The sequence below is a fragment of the Gymnoscopelus microlampas genome (genome assembly GCF_963454915.1).
Source record: "Gymnoscopelus microlampas genome assembly, chromosome: 13".
NCBI lineage: Eukaryota > Metazoa > Chordata > Actinopteri > Myctophiformes > Myctophidae > Gymnoscopelus > Gymnoscopelus microlampas.
In genome coordinates, this window is record NC_139950.1 from 1,561,529 (window position 1) to 1,581,431 (window position 19,903).

General features: G+C 42.2%; 1 protein-coding gene across 1 annotated transcript; it reads right to left on the reverse strand.

The window, feature by feature from the left end:
• Positions 1-2,303: 2,303 nt before the first annotated feature.
• On the reverse strand, positions 2,304-4,476 carry LOC311058126 (uncharacterized protein; the record flags this gene model as incomplete). Its single annotated transcript, XM_084075437.1, has 5 exons — positions 4,252-4,476; positions 3,413-3,520; positions 2,812-3,204; positions 2,505-2,606; positions 2,304-2,317 (listed from the first exon to the last, which is right to left on the reverse strand). Exons 1-5 carry the CDS (start codon positions 4,283-4,285, stop codon positions 2,304-2,306), a joined length of 651 nt encoding a protein of 216 aa, XP_083931563.1. The 5' UTR covers positions 4,286-4,476.
• Between the last annotated feature and the right edge of the window lie 15,427 nt (positions 4,477-19,903).

Sequence of the window (19,903 nt, forward strand, 5' to 3'; positions counted from 1 at the left end):
TACTGTTGGCTAACTAAATTAAATACTCACACGGCCAAAGTGAACAGTTCGCTGATCAAGCATTCTTAAAAATGCCTGGCAGGACAGTCCTGGTGCAGCCATCTTCATTTTCTCAAATGAGAAAAATATATCTTAGCCCAGGCGTTTCGGGCCATATTTTGATGGAATCGTGCACTTTACGATAAAAGCATGAAATTTGGCACACAGTTAGAGCATGCCATAAGGAACATTTTTGGCTATAGGGCCATCGCAGATTTTTCCTGTGGTAACCATGGCAGCCATTTTCCAAAATGGCCACCACCTGCTGTTATTTTACCAATAACTCAGGTTCTAGACCACCTAGGATCTTGATTCTGGTGACTAATCCTACATTTTCAAGGATGAGGAATACAGTGGTACTATTTAGATTTGTCCTGTGGTAACCATGGCAGCCATTTTCCAAAATGGCCGCCACCTGCTGTCATTTTACCAATAACTCACGTGCTAGACCACCTAGGATCTTGATTATGGTGACTAATCCTACATTTTCAAGGATGAGGAATACAGCGGTACTATTTACAACATGCTACTACCTAACTACATATATCTGGCATTCAGTTAATTAAATAATAGTAAACCCATCAAAATATATAATGGTGTAGTACAGTACATGTTTTCAAACTGACACATGAGAGTCAAGAATGTTTCTTTTATTAGTAGTAGTATTGCATAATTATTTTCAATGGACTATAAGACACAACAAAGGCAGAGTACTCATGAGTCATAGCCTAATGGCATATAGACCAATTATTTGTTTACCAACATTGAGACTGGACGCACAGGTGATTGTTTCACGCAATCAATTCTCAACCTGTTGTTTTGGGGTGCGCTGGTTTCAGCACACCCCAACCCCCTCTTGTGTGTTGGCTAGTGAGGCGCGTCCTAGCGAGACCTGATAGAATGGGTTTCATTGCGCGCATACTGGTTCCGCGCAGACTGGTTCTTATCAGTGTGACGTCGTCTGTTAAGGGGTCTATTCAATAAAGCCAGATAATCTACACAATGTTAGTTGCACAGTCCACCACAGTAGCAAAGGGCAGTACACTGAAGTGCTGCCTTAACACATCTGCATTGTCCACTGCATCCCTTTTTGCAACCACAGCGGAGGAGTTCTCGACAGGCCAGGCTCGCTTCTGTGTGGTCCAGTGCACTTCCCATCCTCCTGTCAAAATTAGAATCAGCTTTATTGTCAGATCACGGGTTTACAAGTGTAAAGAAGTGGATTAAATTATTTGTATTCACCTGTCTCCTTCCTCTTCCACCCACATTCACCTGGGGATGGGAGTTCAGGGGCTGCAACCATCACCTGCCCCCAGCAGTGGCCAGCTTGGTAGGCTGCCCTCTTTGTATGTTGAATCAGTGCAGCTCGTGTTGGGGGGAGTCCATCAATTGTTCTACCCTTCTGGGTGAATAGCTGCTTCCGTGGCTGATTCACTGATGCCTGGCCGCTTGTGCGGTCATAGAGCAATACCACAAATCGCTCCAGAGGCTCCATCCAGTCATCTATTTTGTATGGGGTAGCAGCTAAGGAACTTTTCCCAGTTCCAAAAGCAACCCACAGCTCAGTCAAGTGGAGGTGTTGGGCTGACGTTACTGCCAGGACCAGCACATCCGTGTCTACTGTGCGTATTGTCACCTTGCTATACCCTTCCTTCATAGCATCTTCTAGGTGTAATATGACGCGAGTATCAGCCTTCTCATGTACTGTAGTTAGTTAGGTAGTTACTAGCATGTTGTGAATAGTACCACTGTATTCCTCATCCTTGAAAATGTAGGATTAGTCACCAGAATCTAGATCCTAGGTCGTCTAGCACCTGAGTTATTGGTAAAATGACAGCAGGTGGTGGCCATTTTGAAAAATGGCTGCCATAGTTACCACAGGACAATTCTAAATAGTACCAGTGTATTCCTCACACTTGAAAATGTAGGATTAGTCACCAGAATCAAGATCCTAGGTGGTCTAGCACCTGAGTTATTGGTAAAATAACAGCAGATGGAGGCCATTTTGGAAAATGGCTGCCATGGTTACCACAGGACAAATCTGCGATGGCCCTATAGCCAAAAATGTTCCTTATGGCATGCTCTAACTGTGTGCCAAATTTCATGCTTTTATCGTAAAGTGCACGATTCCATCAAAATATGGCCCGAAACGCCTGGGCTATCTGTGGCATAAACTGTTGCGAAATTAAGTGTAGCAGGCCAGCAGTTACTGCAAATGAGATCGTCCACTCCAGCAGTCCAAGTGGCTTGGCATGACTCGCAACTCAGGTCAGGCATGCTGAGATCATATCGCCCTAGAAAATCAAAGACACGCACACTGTAATGTAAACCCTAGCATGGCATAAATTAGTCAATAGGCATACGTTTGATTTCATAAATACACCTATGACAAGCCTTGTGGGTAAGTAAAAATACCAAGTAAAAATATATTTTTAAGATGCTTTAAAAAAAAAAAAAATCCTTACCATCCATTGTGATCACAGCAACAACCTTTCCTGGGTTGACCCTCAATGCCTCCGATGCACAACCACAGATATTTGCAGGTATCCGCACAGGTACAAAGCACTCTGAAAAAGATCATTTGTGTCCAATAGGAAATAGAACATTACGATTGCTGGAACCACTTGAAGAGACTGAAAGAAGAGTGAGAAAGGTTAAAAAGATTCCATGACCGTAAGACAGGACAAAAAAATGCATTGTTTAGTGGTCAAAGTAATGAGATTAATCAGTCAGAGAGGATATGATATGGTGTACTCACAAACAAGAACTTACCACAACGGCAATGAGCCTCATCTACAATGCAGGTGGTTGGAGGCAAAGGCTGGAAGAACCCTGCATTCATGGCATCCCTGTTGTGCATCACGTTTCTAGTGTCTGTGTGCGTTTTGATGTCACATTCGGCACACAGGAATGGCCGTGGTTCACAGCCATGACAGCAGACAGCAGCTGGACTGATGGCACACTGTTGGCACATGTGTGTGCCTACATGTGCCCTCGCTGCAACGCGGTTAATCAGCCAGGGTCTCTCTGCCCGCCATCTCTCTAAAAGAGAGTGGTTCCGCGTACTCCAGTCGGAGGAAGCCTGGAGAGGAGCTGGGGTTGGTGCTTCCTCGATGTCAGCCGATGCAACGCTCAGGGAGTGCTGGAGCTCTTGTATGAAACGCTCTGTTAAGATAGTATGGGATATTGAAAAACAACATTAGGTTATGTTTTACATTTACAATATAAAAAGTATAATAATGGCTGTGAAAAGGTTAGTTGCACATTTATTCTGGTAAATGTGCAATACAAACATATAATTAACATTCAAACTCATTGACAGATTATTAGAATATATCATGAACATATTGCTTTGCACTAATGAAATACACACCAACGGCATTTGGAGCAAAGGAGACCTCAGCATTAGTGTCAGGAAAATCGTTGGGAGGAACAGGTTTCTGACTGCAACCACCTGGATGAGCCTTCCGACTTGGACCAGCTACAACAGGAAAAAAAAAACACTGTCATCAACATTTACTCTCTCCTCAACATTTACTCACTGGCCTGGCATGTGCACTTAAGCCTTTCCAAATTGTCTAGAATGCCGCAGCATGATTGGTCTTCAACCAGCCAAAAATGGCACGTCGCTCTGGATTAAGAGCATCTGCTAAATGCATGAATTGTAAAAACTATAACTAACTATATAACTACACTATCCTATTTGCTGTAACACTAGTGTCAGCCTGGTTATTATCATGAGGACTATTAGACTTTTCCCAAACCATAACGTGGACAGTTCAGTCGCCTATGAATATGCAATCAAATAGGAATGATTGCTGTAGGTTGATTAAAAAAAATGTCTAGCTGTCCATTGGCAAGGCTCTCAGGACATCTTTTTTAAAGGAAGCCTTATCAAGGTAAATGTTGTTATATCCACAGTGATTTTCAATGTTTATTAGATTCACACACATCAACACAGACGGCAAAGCAAGGCACCAATCTGCTCATCAGGAGCAGTTAGGGGTTCAGTGTCTTGCCCAAAGTCAAGTGGACACTTCACATGGTCTGAAAATGTACGCGATCCACACATATGACCACTGAACATGGCAGCTGAGATAGGCTGCCGGGTTAAGTGGTCAGATGGGTGGATCGCAAAAGCTTTTGAAATTTTAAAGTGGATTTTATAATCGGCCTCAGGTCTAAATGAGTTAATGGTATAACAATACTGACCCTGATTTCTGGTTGATCCTGGCAGGGATGACATTTCTATTGCTGTCTCTCTTTTTCCACCTTACGGTTGGTCCAGGTGCCTTTGCCTTCTTCGCTGGAGTTGGTGGTGCTCTCCATTGTGACTCTGGAGGAATCAAGGCATTTAGACTTCTGGCCACAGCTGCCGCTTTTGCGGCATTTAAACTCCTTTCAAGTTCCGTAACCATGGCTTTTGGATCACTCATGGTGACGGGTAACAACAAATAACAGACAAAGACAATGATAAGACAAACAAGGGTAAACACACACACACACACACACACACACACACACACACACACACACACACACACACACAAACACAAACACACACACTAAGAGAAAGGTGTGGGGTGGGGGGGGGGGGGGGGGGGGGGGGGTTGTTTGTTTGTTTGTTTGTTTGTTTAGGAGAGTTTGGTTGGAAGGATCTGTAAGAGAAAGCAACATATTCAGAATTACAATGAACAAAAGGAGAAACAGCCCTAAACCAGATATACAGAATCTTATACTTGCCCAAAAACACATCACGATACCTTTAATAGCTGCATACACTGAAATCCTGAGATAAACTCTGAGAGTGTACAGAACCGAATAGAACAGGGGTCTTCAACGTTTTCAGGCATAGGACCCCCTAGCTGAGAGAGAGATGAAGCAGGGACCCCCTCTATATTGTATAAAATTGTGTTTCAGATTAAACTTTTTTGGTTTACTTTGTCTGCTTTTTCCCCCTCTATACATATAGCCTCTTTGCCAAAAAATAGCCGATCTACAAGCTCTCAAGCGCGAGGCGTTGAGAGCTTGTAGATCTGCTATTTTCGGCTAATGTTCCCCTCAGAAAAGGAATTATAGGGTTCAAGTGGTTAATGTAAAAAAAAAAATCCTATCACACAAAGATTTGGCGGACCCCCTATAGTAGCTCTAAGGACCCCCTGTTGAAGACCCCTGGAATAGACCCTTATAGACCATATCCACACAGCGGCCATATTGCCAATGAAATGCCACCCCAGTTGCCACAGCAACGCAATGTTAAATTCCAAAATGGCCGCCGTGTGAATATGGACTATGGCAGTGGTTCTGGTTCTGGCTTTTCATGTGAAGCGCCCCAAATTAATATGTAACATATCAGTTTTAAGAAATAGATCCATAAGCTCACAACACGTCACATCGCAATGCTTTGTGAGCTTTTTGATCAGCTACTTTCGAATATCCAAACAACAACAACATTAACATCATAATACATTTAAATTAAGTGATTAAATAGTTCCTGTTTTAAAAAATATTTATTTAACTCCTGGTACCAGCTTTATAGTTGAATCCTCTGCCCCCCGCCCCCACCCATCTTCTCTTATTCAACTGACCTTTATCCCAACATGTTTTGCATTGCACCTCTGTATGGTATATATAATATGACTGTTCAATTGAGTACAATGGACCAAAATGTAAACAAGCCCCTGGGGCTTATTGTGTTCATATTTTAGCATAACATTTGACTGTACTACTAGTACTGATTGATTAATTGATTTAATACTTTATTAGCAGTACAGGACAGTAAAGTTCTATAGGATTTAAACCACAAGAAAGCACTATGGCTCAATAGGATCCTTTTGTATTCTATTCATAATAAAACATCCATTTGTACACTCAGAATGGGAAACACAAACAATGATTACATTTCGTTTTGCCTTTAGTGTTGTGCAAACAAACATGGCATATAGAATACATAACTACACACAAATGAAGAGGGACACACACAAATAGCCGAGCTCATGTTGTTGTGTTTGTTTGTTATGGCTTGTTAGCTTAGGGATATGTCCACTGTAAAACAGTTTTAAACTTATACAGACCGACCAACTTGCTACTGTACACACCCTAACATGTTAGCAACAACCCTGTGTTGTGGTTCTATGATTTAGTGGTGGTGGGGGTGCAGATTTAACATGTATTTCTATTAAATAAATTAAAAAGTAACAAGACTTCACTTACCGCGATGTAGTTGAAAAACAATGCAATGCATCATGGGAGGCATAGACGCACATATGCATACCAGTGTTGCCAGGTATGCTTATTATAATTTCCCCCAAAAATGAATTTGAAAATAGCAGATCTACAAGCTCACAACGCGTCGCATCACGACACGTTGTGAGCTTGTAGATCTGCTATTTTCAAGCAGCTGACGTATATGTTTGAAGTGCTCATGAGTTATGTGGCCCATAGTTGCTTCTTTTGGGCTTGTTTTCCTAGACCAGTGGTTGCTTGTTTCTCTCACAGAATCTGGCAACGCTGGTAATGACGTTTTTGCTGCACAACTGCCCCTCAATATGATTGTTTACGTCCTAAATGTTACAAAAAACATGAAATCGTTTTGAGAAAAAATAAATGCTGCTATTTGTTCCTAAGCGACTGCAAAAGACTGCTGTTATTTGTTTCAAAAAGCTTTAAAAGAAGGCCAGAACCTTTACAGAACGTGAAATGTGCCTATAACCACATTTCCGGTTCAGAACGGATACGGAAACGTTATGTTTGTTTTCATGTATGTGGACGTGGTGAACATCCGGATGCAGTAGGCGGGATTTTATGAGTGCTAGGAATCAAGAAATTACAAATAATTATTTATTGCTAGAATTGTTCATACATTAGGCATTTAAGTGCCAGAATAATTGATTAGTGGACAAGCAGATCATTTATATAGATCTATTAGATTAAAATAAATAGTTTTGATCGGATCTTTACTACTGTCAATCAAGTCATACGGAAGTAATGTGACGTGACGTCACGGGTATACAAAAGTTAAATAAAAGTGTCGTTCTCAACAAATACTCATCGAAAAATGACCAAACTAGTATGTAAATACTCAGAATATTTACAGGTTTTTGTGGGTGGTGGCGTGTGGTCTGGTGCATTTCAAACAAGCTTCTTAGCGCACGTTTTGAAATGCCAATGCATTATCAATGGCCCGCCTGTGACGGCGCAATGTGTCGTCTTTGGACCTCAATGAATGTCTATGAGTGACCGTGGAAGGCACATAATTACGTCGCTGGCGTCCAGCGACGGCATTCGGCTCCGTTGCGGGGTTCTGACAAAAAGGCAACCGGCTACGTTTTCGGAGTGAGACCGTGTTGGGCAGGCAGTGGCTGGCAGTGGCAGGCAGTGGCTGGCAGTGGCTGGCAGTGGCAGGCAGTGGCAGGCAGTGGCTGTCAGTGGCAGGCAGTGGCAGGCAGTGGCTGTCAGTGGCAGTCAGTGGCAGGCAGTGGCTGGCAGTGGCAGTCAGTGGCAGGTAGTGGCGGAGGCGCGGCGGGCGCCAATGCCGTTTTGGGATTTCGCCCCTCCTGGAGATTCATGTAATCACATGGAAGACACTTGGTGTTAGGGAAGCAATAGCATACCTTGTACTTATAGTTATGTACAATTGAGGTTTCTATAGGAACTTTAATGGCCTATATGTTTCAATGGTTCTCAATGTGGTTTACATTTTTACTTTTCTAATCCGAGATAGTTTGAGGTGAACTATGGTAACTTCATTAATCATGTGTCATTCTCTAGTAGCCCACCACCACTAGGGTTTAGACCTGCAATGTCTGTTATGTGAGAGACACAGTTGTACAGTTTTACACATAATGTAAGACTGTACAATAATAGCAACAGTTATGTAGAGAATCAGACCAGACTAAAGACTAAAAGAGAAGGTAGCTACTCAAGTGAAATACATTAAGGTAAAAATGACATCTTTTTGACAGAACTGACAAAACTAATTTAACTTTGAGCATGAAGCTCTCAGATGGCTGCCCTTCCTTGATTTCCCCTAAATAGTATACACATGAGTAACTTTAACATTCCAAAATGTTCTTCTGGAAACACAATATGACCATGTTAATCCACAAAAGCCTGTTATTTGGGGTCAAATTATTCCTGTCTGTTGTTCACACACCAGGGCCACCTGGTGAGACAGTGACACATCATGTAACCAATGACCATATTTGCATGGATATAGGTCATTTTCTAAAGACAGCTAAGCATCATTCACAAGACAAAAGGAATGTTGCAGTGCAGGTGTGAAGTGGGTGAGGGAGATATTTCTAGAGACCTTGTAATTCTAGAGAACACAAGATGTTTGCCAAATAAATAAAGATGCTGTGATGTACAATGAAGACTTTGAACAGAATATAGCAAGCAATTATTCCTTGACCACACCAGGTTGTATTGTTCTGAAGGAATTTGGAGCAATCGTGTAAAATAGGAACTTGAATGGCCTTTCTATCTTAATGGCTCTGCTTCAAGCAGCAAGATTGAGATGAGAGAGACTCATCCACACAAGGACATGACTAAGTTGTTTATTGTAAATGTAAATGAAGGCAGGACATGAGAAATGGTTAGCAGTGATACAGAAAAAGGTGAAATTATGGGTACATTTAACTTTTCATATCAGAGATAGTTTGAGGTGAACTATTTAAGTAATGTGTTTATGTTACCTTAATTCTGGATTCTGGATAATGTGTCAAATACACAATGTGCTTTAATTGCTGTGGCTAAGAACCTGGCCATGAACCTGGCCATGAACAGTTTCCTCTACAGAGTAATACTGTAGTTAACATACACACTGTAGTAAAATGATTGAACAATTGAACACTTGAATGATTACTACTATTACTATACTGTGACTACTTCTAAACTATACCAGTGGACCCTATGTACACTCACAATGGACTATTTGTGTAGGCTGTGTCTTTTTTATCTTGTTTGTAATAAAAAAATAAAGTGAAGATGCAGCTTGCAAAGTGTTGCTTTACCGTGTTTCTGGCAATTTAATGTAATCACATTGAAGACACTTGGTGTTAGGGAAGCAATAACATACCTTGTACTTATATAGAACATAATATGTTTAGCAAAAATAAATCAAGATGATGTTATGTAAATACACTATGAACACAATATAGCAAACAATTGTTCCTTCAGTACACACTGAATACACTGTACAGGCTGAGTACAGCAGGGGGGTCAGGAGGTTTCTTTGGACGGTCAGGGGGCCTCCCGGGAAGCCCGACTGGCGGTGACCGTCCAGCAAATTTGCCAGGAGGCGCCTCATCCGATATCCGCAACTCACCGGCCCCATGGATGCCGTCAACAGGCTGCTGTGACTCCCAGGTGGGTGAGGGAGAGCTCTCCACGGCTCCACTGAGAATCCTCATCCAGGGGTCCCTCGGTGGGTTGGTGCCGAGGGGAAGCAGCCCGGAGACCTTAATGGGCCTCTCCCCATTAACGTCCACAAGGCCATGGCCTCCGGGTAAACCGTCCGTCAGGTCAGCTAGCCGCAGGACTGCTGCAGCTCCAAGCCTGGAGCCCTCACCCCATACATCACTCCCACCGTGCGGCGAGAAGGTTGGAGGGCTCACGAGAAGCACCTTGGAGGCTGCACCGCGCCCCACTGACCTACCAGCGATGCAGCTTGGCACTGGCTTGCTCCCAATGCACACCCTTCCTCCCTCCTGCAAGGCCACTCCAGCCGTCAGCAAGAAGTTGAATCCCCCTTCAGTCCCAGCATCCAGGGGGTAGGCCGCTTCATCATCCGACCAGCTCTCCAGCTGGGGCCATTGGAACCACTCCCGGGACACCACAGAAGCTAAGGAGGGCGAGCGCTGGCGAATGACTTCTATCTCTGGGGTGAAGTCTGGGGTTACCCCGGCTGTCAGGGTCGATGCCTCAGATCTATCGATGGTAACCATGCTGTGATGATCACCTGGGAGGGGAGTAGAAGATTGTATGCATTTTAGCCATGTGAAACAATGCGGTTCTATTTGCATGTAATCATTTTATGTAGAAAGACTATGTATTTTATTTGAAAACATGTACAGGTTAATATGTACATAAAAAGGGAACAGATAATGTATCTACAGAGCATAACCTCATGTCTGCTTTTACTACGCAGCAGGGTACTATGAAAACATTTTTCAGAACCACGCTGCTGCCCAAAGCAGAAAGCTCAATACAACAATACAATCAAAACAAAAAATATGTACATTTGAAAGTCAGAATCTTCAATAGATCAATTTCTATGTACTAAGTTCACTGTGCAGGAATATACGCAATGCTTAGTCTTTAGGGTGGTTGTGTTCCGTTTGATATCCTTCTCTTATCACACCAACTCACGAATCTTGCTGCTGTGTTTGCACATTGTTGTACTTCTCCCAGCAGATATGGGAGTTTTTTTGACATTGGTCATATTTTCAAAATCTCCGTGTGTGGTTGTAACCAAAAATGAAACATGTACAGGTTTTGGGGTTTATCTTAAGTACCTTATATTTATTGGACACTTAAATGTTTTAGGTACATTCTGTAATTGATGGAAAGTTATATTAAGGTGACATTTCAATGCTGTTGAATGGACACAGGATCAAGCCAGGGAACAATGGCCGCGGTGCAAGAATGTTCAGACCTGAAAGGGGGCATGTTCAGACCTCAGAGGGGGCGTCTCCCTGCATGAAGTCAAGTTGCAGCAACCAATCGGTGGCAACGAAGCAATGACGACGCGTTCCAGACCCTTTTTTAGCAATGCCGCCCCCTTTTTCCCACAAACAGAGAGTCCCTGACCCAACCCCGCCCCTTTTTCGCCTATGCCCCGCCCCTCTTTATAAGGCTGCAGAGGTTAACTCCCCCTTTTCGTCACAAGGCTCAAAAGTGTTTATCAGTACGGCACGCTTGCGCTCGCCGTCCAAAAAGAGCTCAGGAGCTGAGGTACAGCCCTTTTCACTAATAGGTTAAACAAGAAGCAGCACATCTCCAAATGATGATATCCTGGGTCACTGCTAAGGACACTGCTATTCATTCTAAATGTCCTGCTGCCATTTACATGTACAATGAACAACTTTATCCATGTCCTCATGTGTGAGAGTCTCTCTCTACGTCCTCTTGTTATTCATTTCTCTATGGAAACCTTTTTTGCACATGATTGCTCAAAATTCCTTCAGAACAACAGAACCAGATAGAAGCAGCGTTGGTGAGGAAACAAGTCTTTGTTATGCTCTGTTTATGTGTGATAGTACATCACACGATCTTAATGTATCTTGTAAAAGTGTTAAGCACTAACATGCAGGCAGTGGTTGGTAGTGGCGGAGGCGCGGCGGGCGCCACTGCCGTTTTGGGATTTCACCCCTCCTGACATTTTGAACACTTTTAAAAACTAAAGCTATTGCGATGCTAAATAATCAGTTACCTGGAAGCTGGAGGCTGGCAAGACGCCTTTCACCAGGGCCATGACGGACATCACTTGTTTTGTTGAGCCTGTGAGAAAACGAGGGAGGTCAGACTCAATATGAGCTTGCTAACTAGCTAATGTTAGCTAGCTTTAAAAATAAAGGAACAAAAAGGATATTATTATTATATATATATATATATATATATATATATATATATATATATATATATATATATATATATATATATATATATATATATATATAAAATTATATTTTTATATATATATATATATATATATATATATATATATATATATATATATAAATATAATTTTATATTCATTAAGAATATTTTGTTAATGTATATTAGAATATAAATTATATATCTAAATAACATTATGAAATGTATATAAATATATATTTGTATTTAAAAATATATACATTTAAAAAATGTATATAAATATACAAATGAGCCATTATTTTGAATGGCTCTTTGAAAAGAACAGATCCCCATGAAGCGCACAGAAGCCAAGGCACACAATGCTCAGTGTTGCCAGGTTTTGTGAGAGAAACACGCAACCAGGTCTATGAAAAGATGCTCAAAAGAAAGGCCACATGAGCACTTTAAACCTATGTATACGTCGGCTATTTGAAAATAGCCTATCTACAAGCTCACATCGCGACGTGTTCTGAGCTTGTCGATCTACAAGCCCAAAAAAACGCCATTATACAAATATTTACAAGAGACTAAGGAAACAAGCCACTTACAGTATAATAAACTGACATGGCAAAACTGACATGGCAACACTGATGTGCAACCGTATACATTTCAGTCATTTGAAAATAAACCATATACATTTCAGTCATTTGAAAATAGACGATCTACAAGCTCACAGCTAGTAGATCTGCTATTTTAAATACAATATATTTTTATACATTTTGAATTCCAGACTTTTACTTGTAACAGAGTATTTCTAGATTACAGTATTGATTATTTTACCTAAGTAAAACATGTGAGTACTTTTTCCACCACACATGCGAAGTTCATGTAAATACAGCCTCTAACTAAAAATATATAATCCCTTTTTTAGACACAAATTAAATGCGTTTGGAGATGCCACAATGTTGTAAATGTGAAGATTGTTAGGCAAACACAGAGGGAGTGCACGGCTGCAGGACAGGTAATTGACAAAAACAAAAAGCCAACTTATTTCCTCATTTGTTTTATAACTTGCGAGTTATGTCCCTCTTTGCTGGACCTGGACACATATTAGTTGAACTCACACTGCAAAGACAATAAATATGTTACGATATAAAGTATGTTTTCAAACAATTTTGTACATTTTTTGTAACATCTAGCCCTCCGCATCACCAGTGCTGCTGCTGCTGCTGCGTTCATCCATAGAGGTGCGTTCAACAGATGGGAGGAGACGCTTTGACGATGGGATCTTAGTGATGTGAAATGTGATTGGTGGATGAGTGACACGTGACGTACACGTGACTGCAGATCGCATTATGATTGGCTAGGAGACACAGGAGTGTGTGAAACGTACACACTTCTGCAGTACCGATTGTAGTCTCTAGAGGGAGACATGTTTACACTCTTTTAAAACACATATCATATTTTTCTATCCATGTGGGCCAAAATTCAACACATGAAAGTTTTGACACTGACACTAGGCATATCAGCAATGCTTTTTCGATCGATTTAAGTGATAAACCAAGTGGGAACCTGGATTTGGGTCCCCACTTGGATTGGGGTCCCCACACCGTTGGTGTGTTGTCAGTAGCAAGTCCCCACATGGTAGCAAAAAAACACACACACACACACACACACACACACACACACACACACACACACACACACACACACACACACACACACACACACACACACACACACACACACACACACACACACACACACACACACACAGCAGCCATGGTGCTGAAGTCTATATTGCAGCATTTAACAGCATGACTTTGTGCATTTAAATGGTATTTAAAAATCTAGTTTTCTCAGTGGTGTAAAAAGTACTCCAATAAAAGTCAGGAATTCAAAATGCACTTGATTAAAAGTACAAAAGTATTGGATAAAAATGTGCTTAAAGTACCAAACGTAGAAAGTACTTGTTATGCAGAATGTCCCATTACACAACTTTTCAAATGTATAAACATCTTTTGAAAATAGCAGAGCTACAAGCTCACAATGCATGGCATTGAGACGTATTGTGAGCTTGTAGATCAGCGCATATACATTTTGGCCGTTTGAAAACAGCCGAAGGTGGTTTGTTTTAAGATTTTTATTTTTATTTTTTTATTAAAAATCAAACTCTACAAAGTAACTAACTAAAGCTTGAAAATAATTGTAGTGGAGTAAAAGTACAATATTTTCCTCTGAGATGTAGTGGAGTAGAAGTAAAAGTACTGAAAATTCGAAATACTCCAGTAAAGTAAAAAAAATACCTCAAAATGAATACTTTTTCTCCAACTCTACTACATCTCAGAGGCGAATATTGTACTTTTTTTACTACAAAAATTAACCACGTCAGCCCTATACATTTCAGCCATTTGAAAATAGCCGATCTACAAGCTCACAATGTGTCGCGATGCTAGGCATTGTGAGCTTGTAGATCTGCTATTTCCAAAATATGTTAATACATTTTTAACTTGTGAAATGGGGCATTATGCCCAAATGAGTACATCTTACTTTTGGCACTTTAAGTACATTTTGATGCCAATACCTTTGTGTGACTTACCGTTGTCCTGTGAGGCGCTCGACCCTCCTCTTCACATGACGGAGGAGAGCGCAATACATCTCCTCCGTCTTCCCGCTCATGAGCACCATGATGAACGCCACCACCCTTTCCATGTACAGGCCGTGGATGGTGACGAACTGATATAATATAGGGAGTATGGGGTGTGTCCCTTTCCCAGGTCACAAGGTGGGTTTCTTGACTTGACTTTCTTGAAGACTTTGAAGCTTTTTAACTGCTGGCAGTTGTTCATACAAGAATGCCTCAGTCTTGTTTTTCACAGTTCGGCTTTTTTTCAGGGCAAGACGACACCTCTTCTGCTGCAACAACCACGTAAAAGTCATAACAACAAACAGGACCTTGGAATTAAAAAAAAAAAATTTGAGCCACGGACAGATCGCGACGAAGTGGGCCGGAGACCTGCAGCACAGGCACAGCCTATGTTTCATCCGGTACTTTCTCTCGGCTTCAGTAATGGAAGATTGTGTCCGGACCCAGGGCGGGGGCGGGTCTGTGGCGCAGGCAGCATTCTTCTTGGGCGGTCTGGCCGTCATGTTCGCCACTAGCACGCGGTTGCGTTCACTGGACGACAGCAGATACCCTAGTTTGAAAAAGAAAAAAAAGCACAGGATACAGTTCAAATACAAGGTCTGAAGAGGAATTTAAACCCAATAAATAATTAAGCCCATGGTCCTTTGTACTAGCTAATGACTAGCATAAATACCAAACAGTTTACTTCCATGTACTGTTTTCTCATAAATAAAGTGCATCATCTCATCTCATAGAAAACAAAATATATATAGGCCTACCTATGGTCCCAGTGTGGATGTTGATCTCTCTCGTGAGCTTACGTCCTCCTGCAGCATCATGACCTGGTTGACCACCGGCTCTAAATTGAAGTTAGCCGCCATTGTAATCTACGTGTTATCTTTAGCTCGAGTAGAAGGTTTGCAGAGAACGCACTTGATAATCACTGGCCCTTAAATAGACATGCACAGACTAATTAGTTGCAGCTGCGTTACACAGGTGAATCCAATCTCATCAATGGGCAGTGGTGTGAAGTAACTAAGTACATTTACTCAAGTACTGGCGCACTTTCAGGTATTTTTTAATTTATTTCCTACTGTATATTCAGCACTTTTATTCCACTCTCAAAGGAAAATATTGTACTTTTACTAGCTACAATTATTTGAAAACTTTGGTTAGTTTGTAGATTTTGATTATTATTACAAAACATATCCCTTTCAGCCTTAAACTTTGGCTATTTGAAAATAGCCAATCTGCAAGCTTGTAGATCTGCTATTTCAAAAGGTTTTTAGACATTTGAAAACAAGATGTACTTTCTACTTTAAGTACATTTTGATAACGGAATTTTACTTGCAAGTATTGATACTTTTACTTAATTAAAACATGTATCACTTCTTTTTTTTTTTTAAGACAATAACTACTCGTGGGATCCTAGCGATCGTAAACTTAGAACACAGTGTGAGGTAAATATAGTCAAAATAAGTAGACCCCGTCATTAGCTGAGACAAGAGGTGCGTATATTATTTGTCATTTGGGAATGTTGAGTTATTACAGCATATTGGCGGGATACTGCACCACCATGTGCACGTAAACGGCTGTGGTGGCGAGCTCGGCAGCAGTTGCGTCAGCCGTCATGTCTGCGGACGTCTGGGATGATACGTACGCCCTAATCATGGCGTTCACATTTTCGGCTTGGGACTTATCAGCAACGAACCCCTTATACTTCGAGAGGTTGGTCTCCCCTGTGGCGATAAGCACAAGGCTGCAGGCCCATGCCAGTCTCTTGTACCTGGTGTCTCTGACAGGGCCAAGATCCTGGCGGAAGCCATAGGCGCTGTCACCAACCGCTTGAGTGGCGGCGTTGGCATTGGCCCACTCCTGAGGATAGAGCTTGATGAGGAGGTACCAGGGAAAATGAGGGTGAAGATGGATTGCCCTGTTTATGGTGTCAAGGCCGGTTAGTCCCGCGCCTTGGGCTTGTTGTATTGTGACGCGTATCCGAATTAGAGCGTTTCCTCCGAAGTAACCGCCAACGATCCATAATGTCCCCTGCATCACCGTCCTTGATAAAGTCGGAGAAGTTTGAGAAGGTCATATGCAGATCCTCGGGCCTCATCATTTCAATCACTTGTCTCATGATATCTTTGAGATCATTCTTGAGACGGACAAGTTTGTCTTGAGCCAAATTCCCACGAGATGCTAATGAGAGTATCATCACTAACACCGGGTACATGGCACGGGCCTTCTGTTTATCTGTGAGCCGTCCGACACACATGAGGATAAATTCCAATTTGTGCTGCAGAGTCGGCGCCCCGTGCCAAGTTCTCCCAGTGATGCTCCACCTATCAGCGCCTCCGGGTATGCCTACCCTGTTGATGTCTAGCAGCACAGGGTTCACACCAACAGCAGCCGCTGCGGCAGCTTGTTGATTCTCAATCTGTCTGTCACGTTGTAGCCCTAGTATGACATCCATGAACCAGGACTGGTCCGCGAGGGCAGCTCCGGTGTGTAGGAGTCTGGCTAATTCAGCTTGCGCTTCATTTTGGGTTAGGTTCTTTGCGTGTTGCCAATTAGGGACAAGGCACTCGGCCATGACTTGCTGGACCTTAAGAGCAGGAAGTCCAGTCCGGAGGGTGCAAATGGCATCGGCAAGGTACAGCCCATCGAGACCCACGGTATTTGCTAATACCGCATTTGCGGTAAATGGCGCTAGATTGACTGTCCTGAAGATGCACTTCAGAATGTTTCCTCCGGCAGTTCCAAGCGATGAGAAGACACCAACGTTGTCCAACGGTGCCACAGCCGCTGCTTGGGCAGGCCCAACACCTATGTTGGCCTTGGCAGGCTGCAGGCCACCGTAGACATAGTTCGGGTTGACAGCTCTATGGTTAAAGGCAACATTGGTAGAACCAGGGAGATACCAGGGAAATGGTTGCTATGTGGGGGGGAACAACAAAAGCCAGGTCCGCCTCGCGGTGCCGCCTCCTCCTCCTCCTCCTCCTCCTCCTCCTCATCATCACGCTGCCTCACATCAAAGCCCCGCCTCGTGATAATTACCTAGTAATTATAAAGTTGGACGACATACATTTCCATAACGTTATCAAGTAAAACTTCACGAGTTACCGCGTAAGAAACGTGTAACTGTATTGTAAAAGGAAGCAGTGTTTGTTTCCATGATATCACCCTGTACTTTCTCAGTAATTGCAGATTACCCTCCCAGCTATTTAGCTAGTAATAATCTCTCAAGAACAGATTCAGAGCTACACTACTGAATCTGCCGAGAGCCCCGTTCAGAATGTGTGCGTGTTAGCTTACAAGTGGGCATGCTTTCAGATTAGGAAGTAGGCCACGCTTTACCCAATCAAATGTAGTGGGTGGGATTTACTGTGTCTGTGCTCCCTTCCCACTGAAAACAAACCAAAACTCATTTAACAACAGCGTCCTTGGAGCAGACAAAACCACGGAAAGATATTCACATTTTAACTTGCTCTTTCATCATAGAAACAAGTGGGCTTATAACCAAAACAATCCATGTTCTCTGGGAGAAGTGGTGTTAGTTTTCCGTGTAGAAATATTGTTAGTGGGAATGAAAACATAAGCGCACCACCGGAAGTGGAGCGCTGAGGGCAGACCAAAAACCCGGTTTCCTTGCGCACAGGTAAAAAACAGCAGTGGGCGCTGTTTTTCCTTTTTATTTGGCGATGGGTTCCCAGATTGATCCAGTAATTACCCGCTATTACCCAGTAATTAGAAACTTGTTCCATGTACATACCAAACCATTATCAAGTAATACCTTACAAGTTACCTGGAAAGTAAGATGGAACTGTACTATGAAAGGAAGTGTGGTTTGTTTCCATGATATTACCCTGTACTATCCCTGTAATTGTAGATTCTAAACATCCACTATTGCCCATCAGGTACAGTAGTCTCCTGTGTTACCTGGCAAGGTCTTCAATATTTCCCCTGAAGAGTTCACAGGACCCACCCAAAACACCAGCATCCCCAACATTACCAGCCATCAAATACATAAAGATGAAATGCATTATCATTACACCACCACCCTGTGACAAATACGCAAAAACAGGTGAACTGTCAAAAGGATCAATTTTAATCCTCTATAAAACTCTTTCTCTTTGCATATAAAACAGTACAAACATTTGTGCAAAACAGTTGCATATAAAAACAATCGTCATATCAAAATAAAAGTGCAAACATCCTCCTAGAGGCAAGGTTGAACAATTTTGGTTGAACTCTAAATAAACAGACACAGTGCAGTAATACATTAAACTAAATATATACAAAAATAAAAAAATGCAGGAAATTAGTATGACATTACTGCACTTTGTAGCCTGGTAAAACATCCCGGTCGCTGGAGTTCACATTATCATGTGTGTTCTGCAGACCGGTCTGGCCCAACATGCTCTAAGGTCTTTAAATAAGCGTCCAAGAATGCCCTCCCTATGCTCTTTCCCGAGCCAGTGGTTCCCCTCGATGAACCTTAAGTTCCTCTTCAAGGCTTTTTTCAGGTCAGGTCCCCCCTGTACCTGTAGATGTCCTCTTTATAACTCCGCCATGCCCGTTCAATGTGCTGTGTGTGAGCACCAGTTCCAGGGTGGACAACATATCTCTTATGATTGACCTGATAGTGAATGTAGCCGTCATGAGACAATCTGTTGTAGGCACGCCAACAATCACTAATGACTTCACTTCCATGTCTAATATTTGCTCATGATTGGGTGCAAACTCCTCCTGGATCGTCTTTCAACCAGTTTTAACACAGGCCGTCTACGGGACCCCTTCACCTCCATCATCCCAAAGACCCACGAGCGTCGTCGCCAGGTCTTTCCATGTCGTCCACGTCCATACTGAAACTAAACACAATTTAATGCTTTAAGGCAGTCCACCTAACATATATAATTTGAGAATGTTGTTGTTACTTGGTGCACCCCCATGCTCATGGTAATACTGCCTGGCATATGACCAATTCATAGGGTTAGCTCCCAAAGCAACACTTTTTTTTTTTTTTTCATGAAAACACCATTGGGCATAGGCATTCGGATCAGGGTTCCCACACCTACCTCAACATCAATTTCAGGGATCTTTCAAGGACTTTCATGGGCCTTTTATTCAAATTCACTGCCCCCGCATGGCATAGTTTAAGACATGGATCATGGCAGTATAGGAATTTAGCCATGGGTAATGTCAAAGAAATCCTCTGAATTCCCCTAAAGTAAAGACCATCATCCAGGGGTAAAGATTGTCCACAATATTTTGATAATTTTATTTTCATTCAATTACATTTATTTCAATCTCTAACACACACTCAGCATCTGCAAGTTGTTTGTCAGAAGACAACAATGCGGAACAGAAACGCACAAACAGCATTTTTGTTCACACTACGTTTTAGCAACTTTATGCACTATTTGTGTTCCTTTTTTTTAAAAAGTCCTACCCAAAATGTTGTTAATGCCCCCAGTTTTTAGACAGTGGGGACAAAAGTCCCCCGGCCAATTGTTTCCTACCAGTGTATTCCTTGATCCAGTGTATTTTTTCCTATGCTGGATCAAGGTTAATAACTGTTTCAATGATGAGAAACTGTGTTAGTGAGACTACGTGGTCTCTTGCCTTCTGTAACAGCAAAGCAAGAACATATACTGCAGTAGC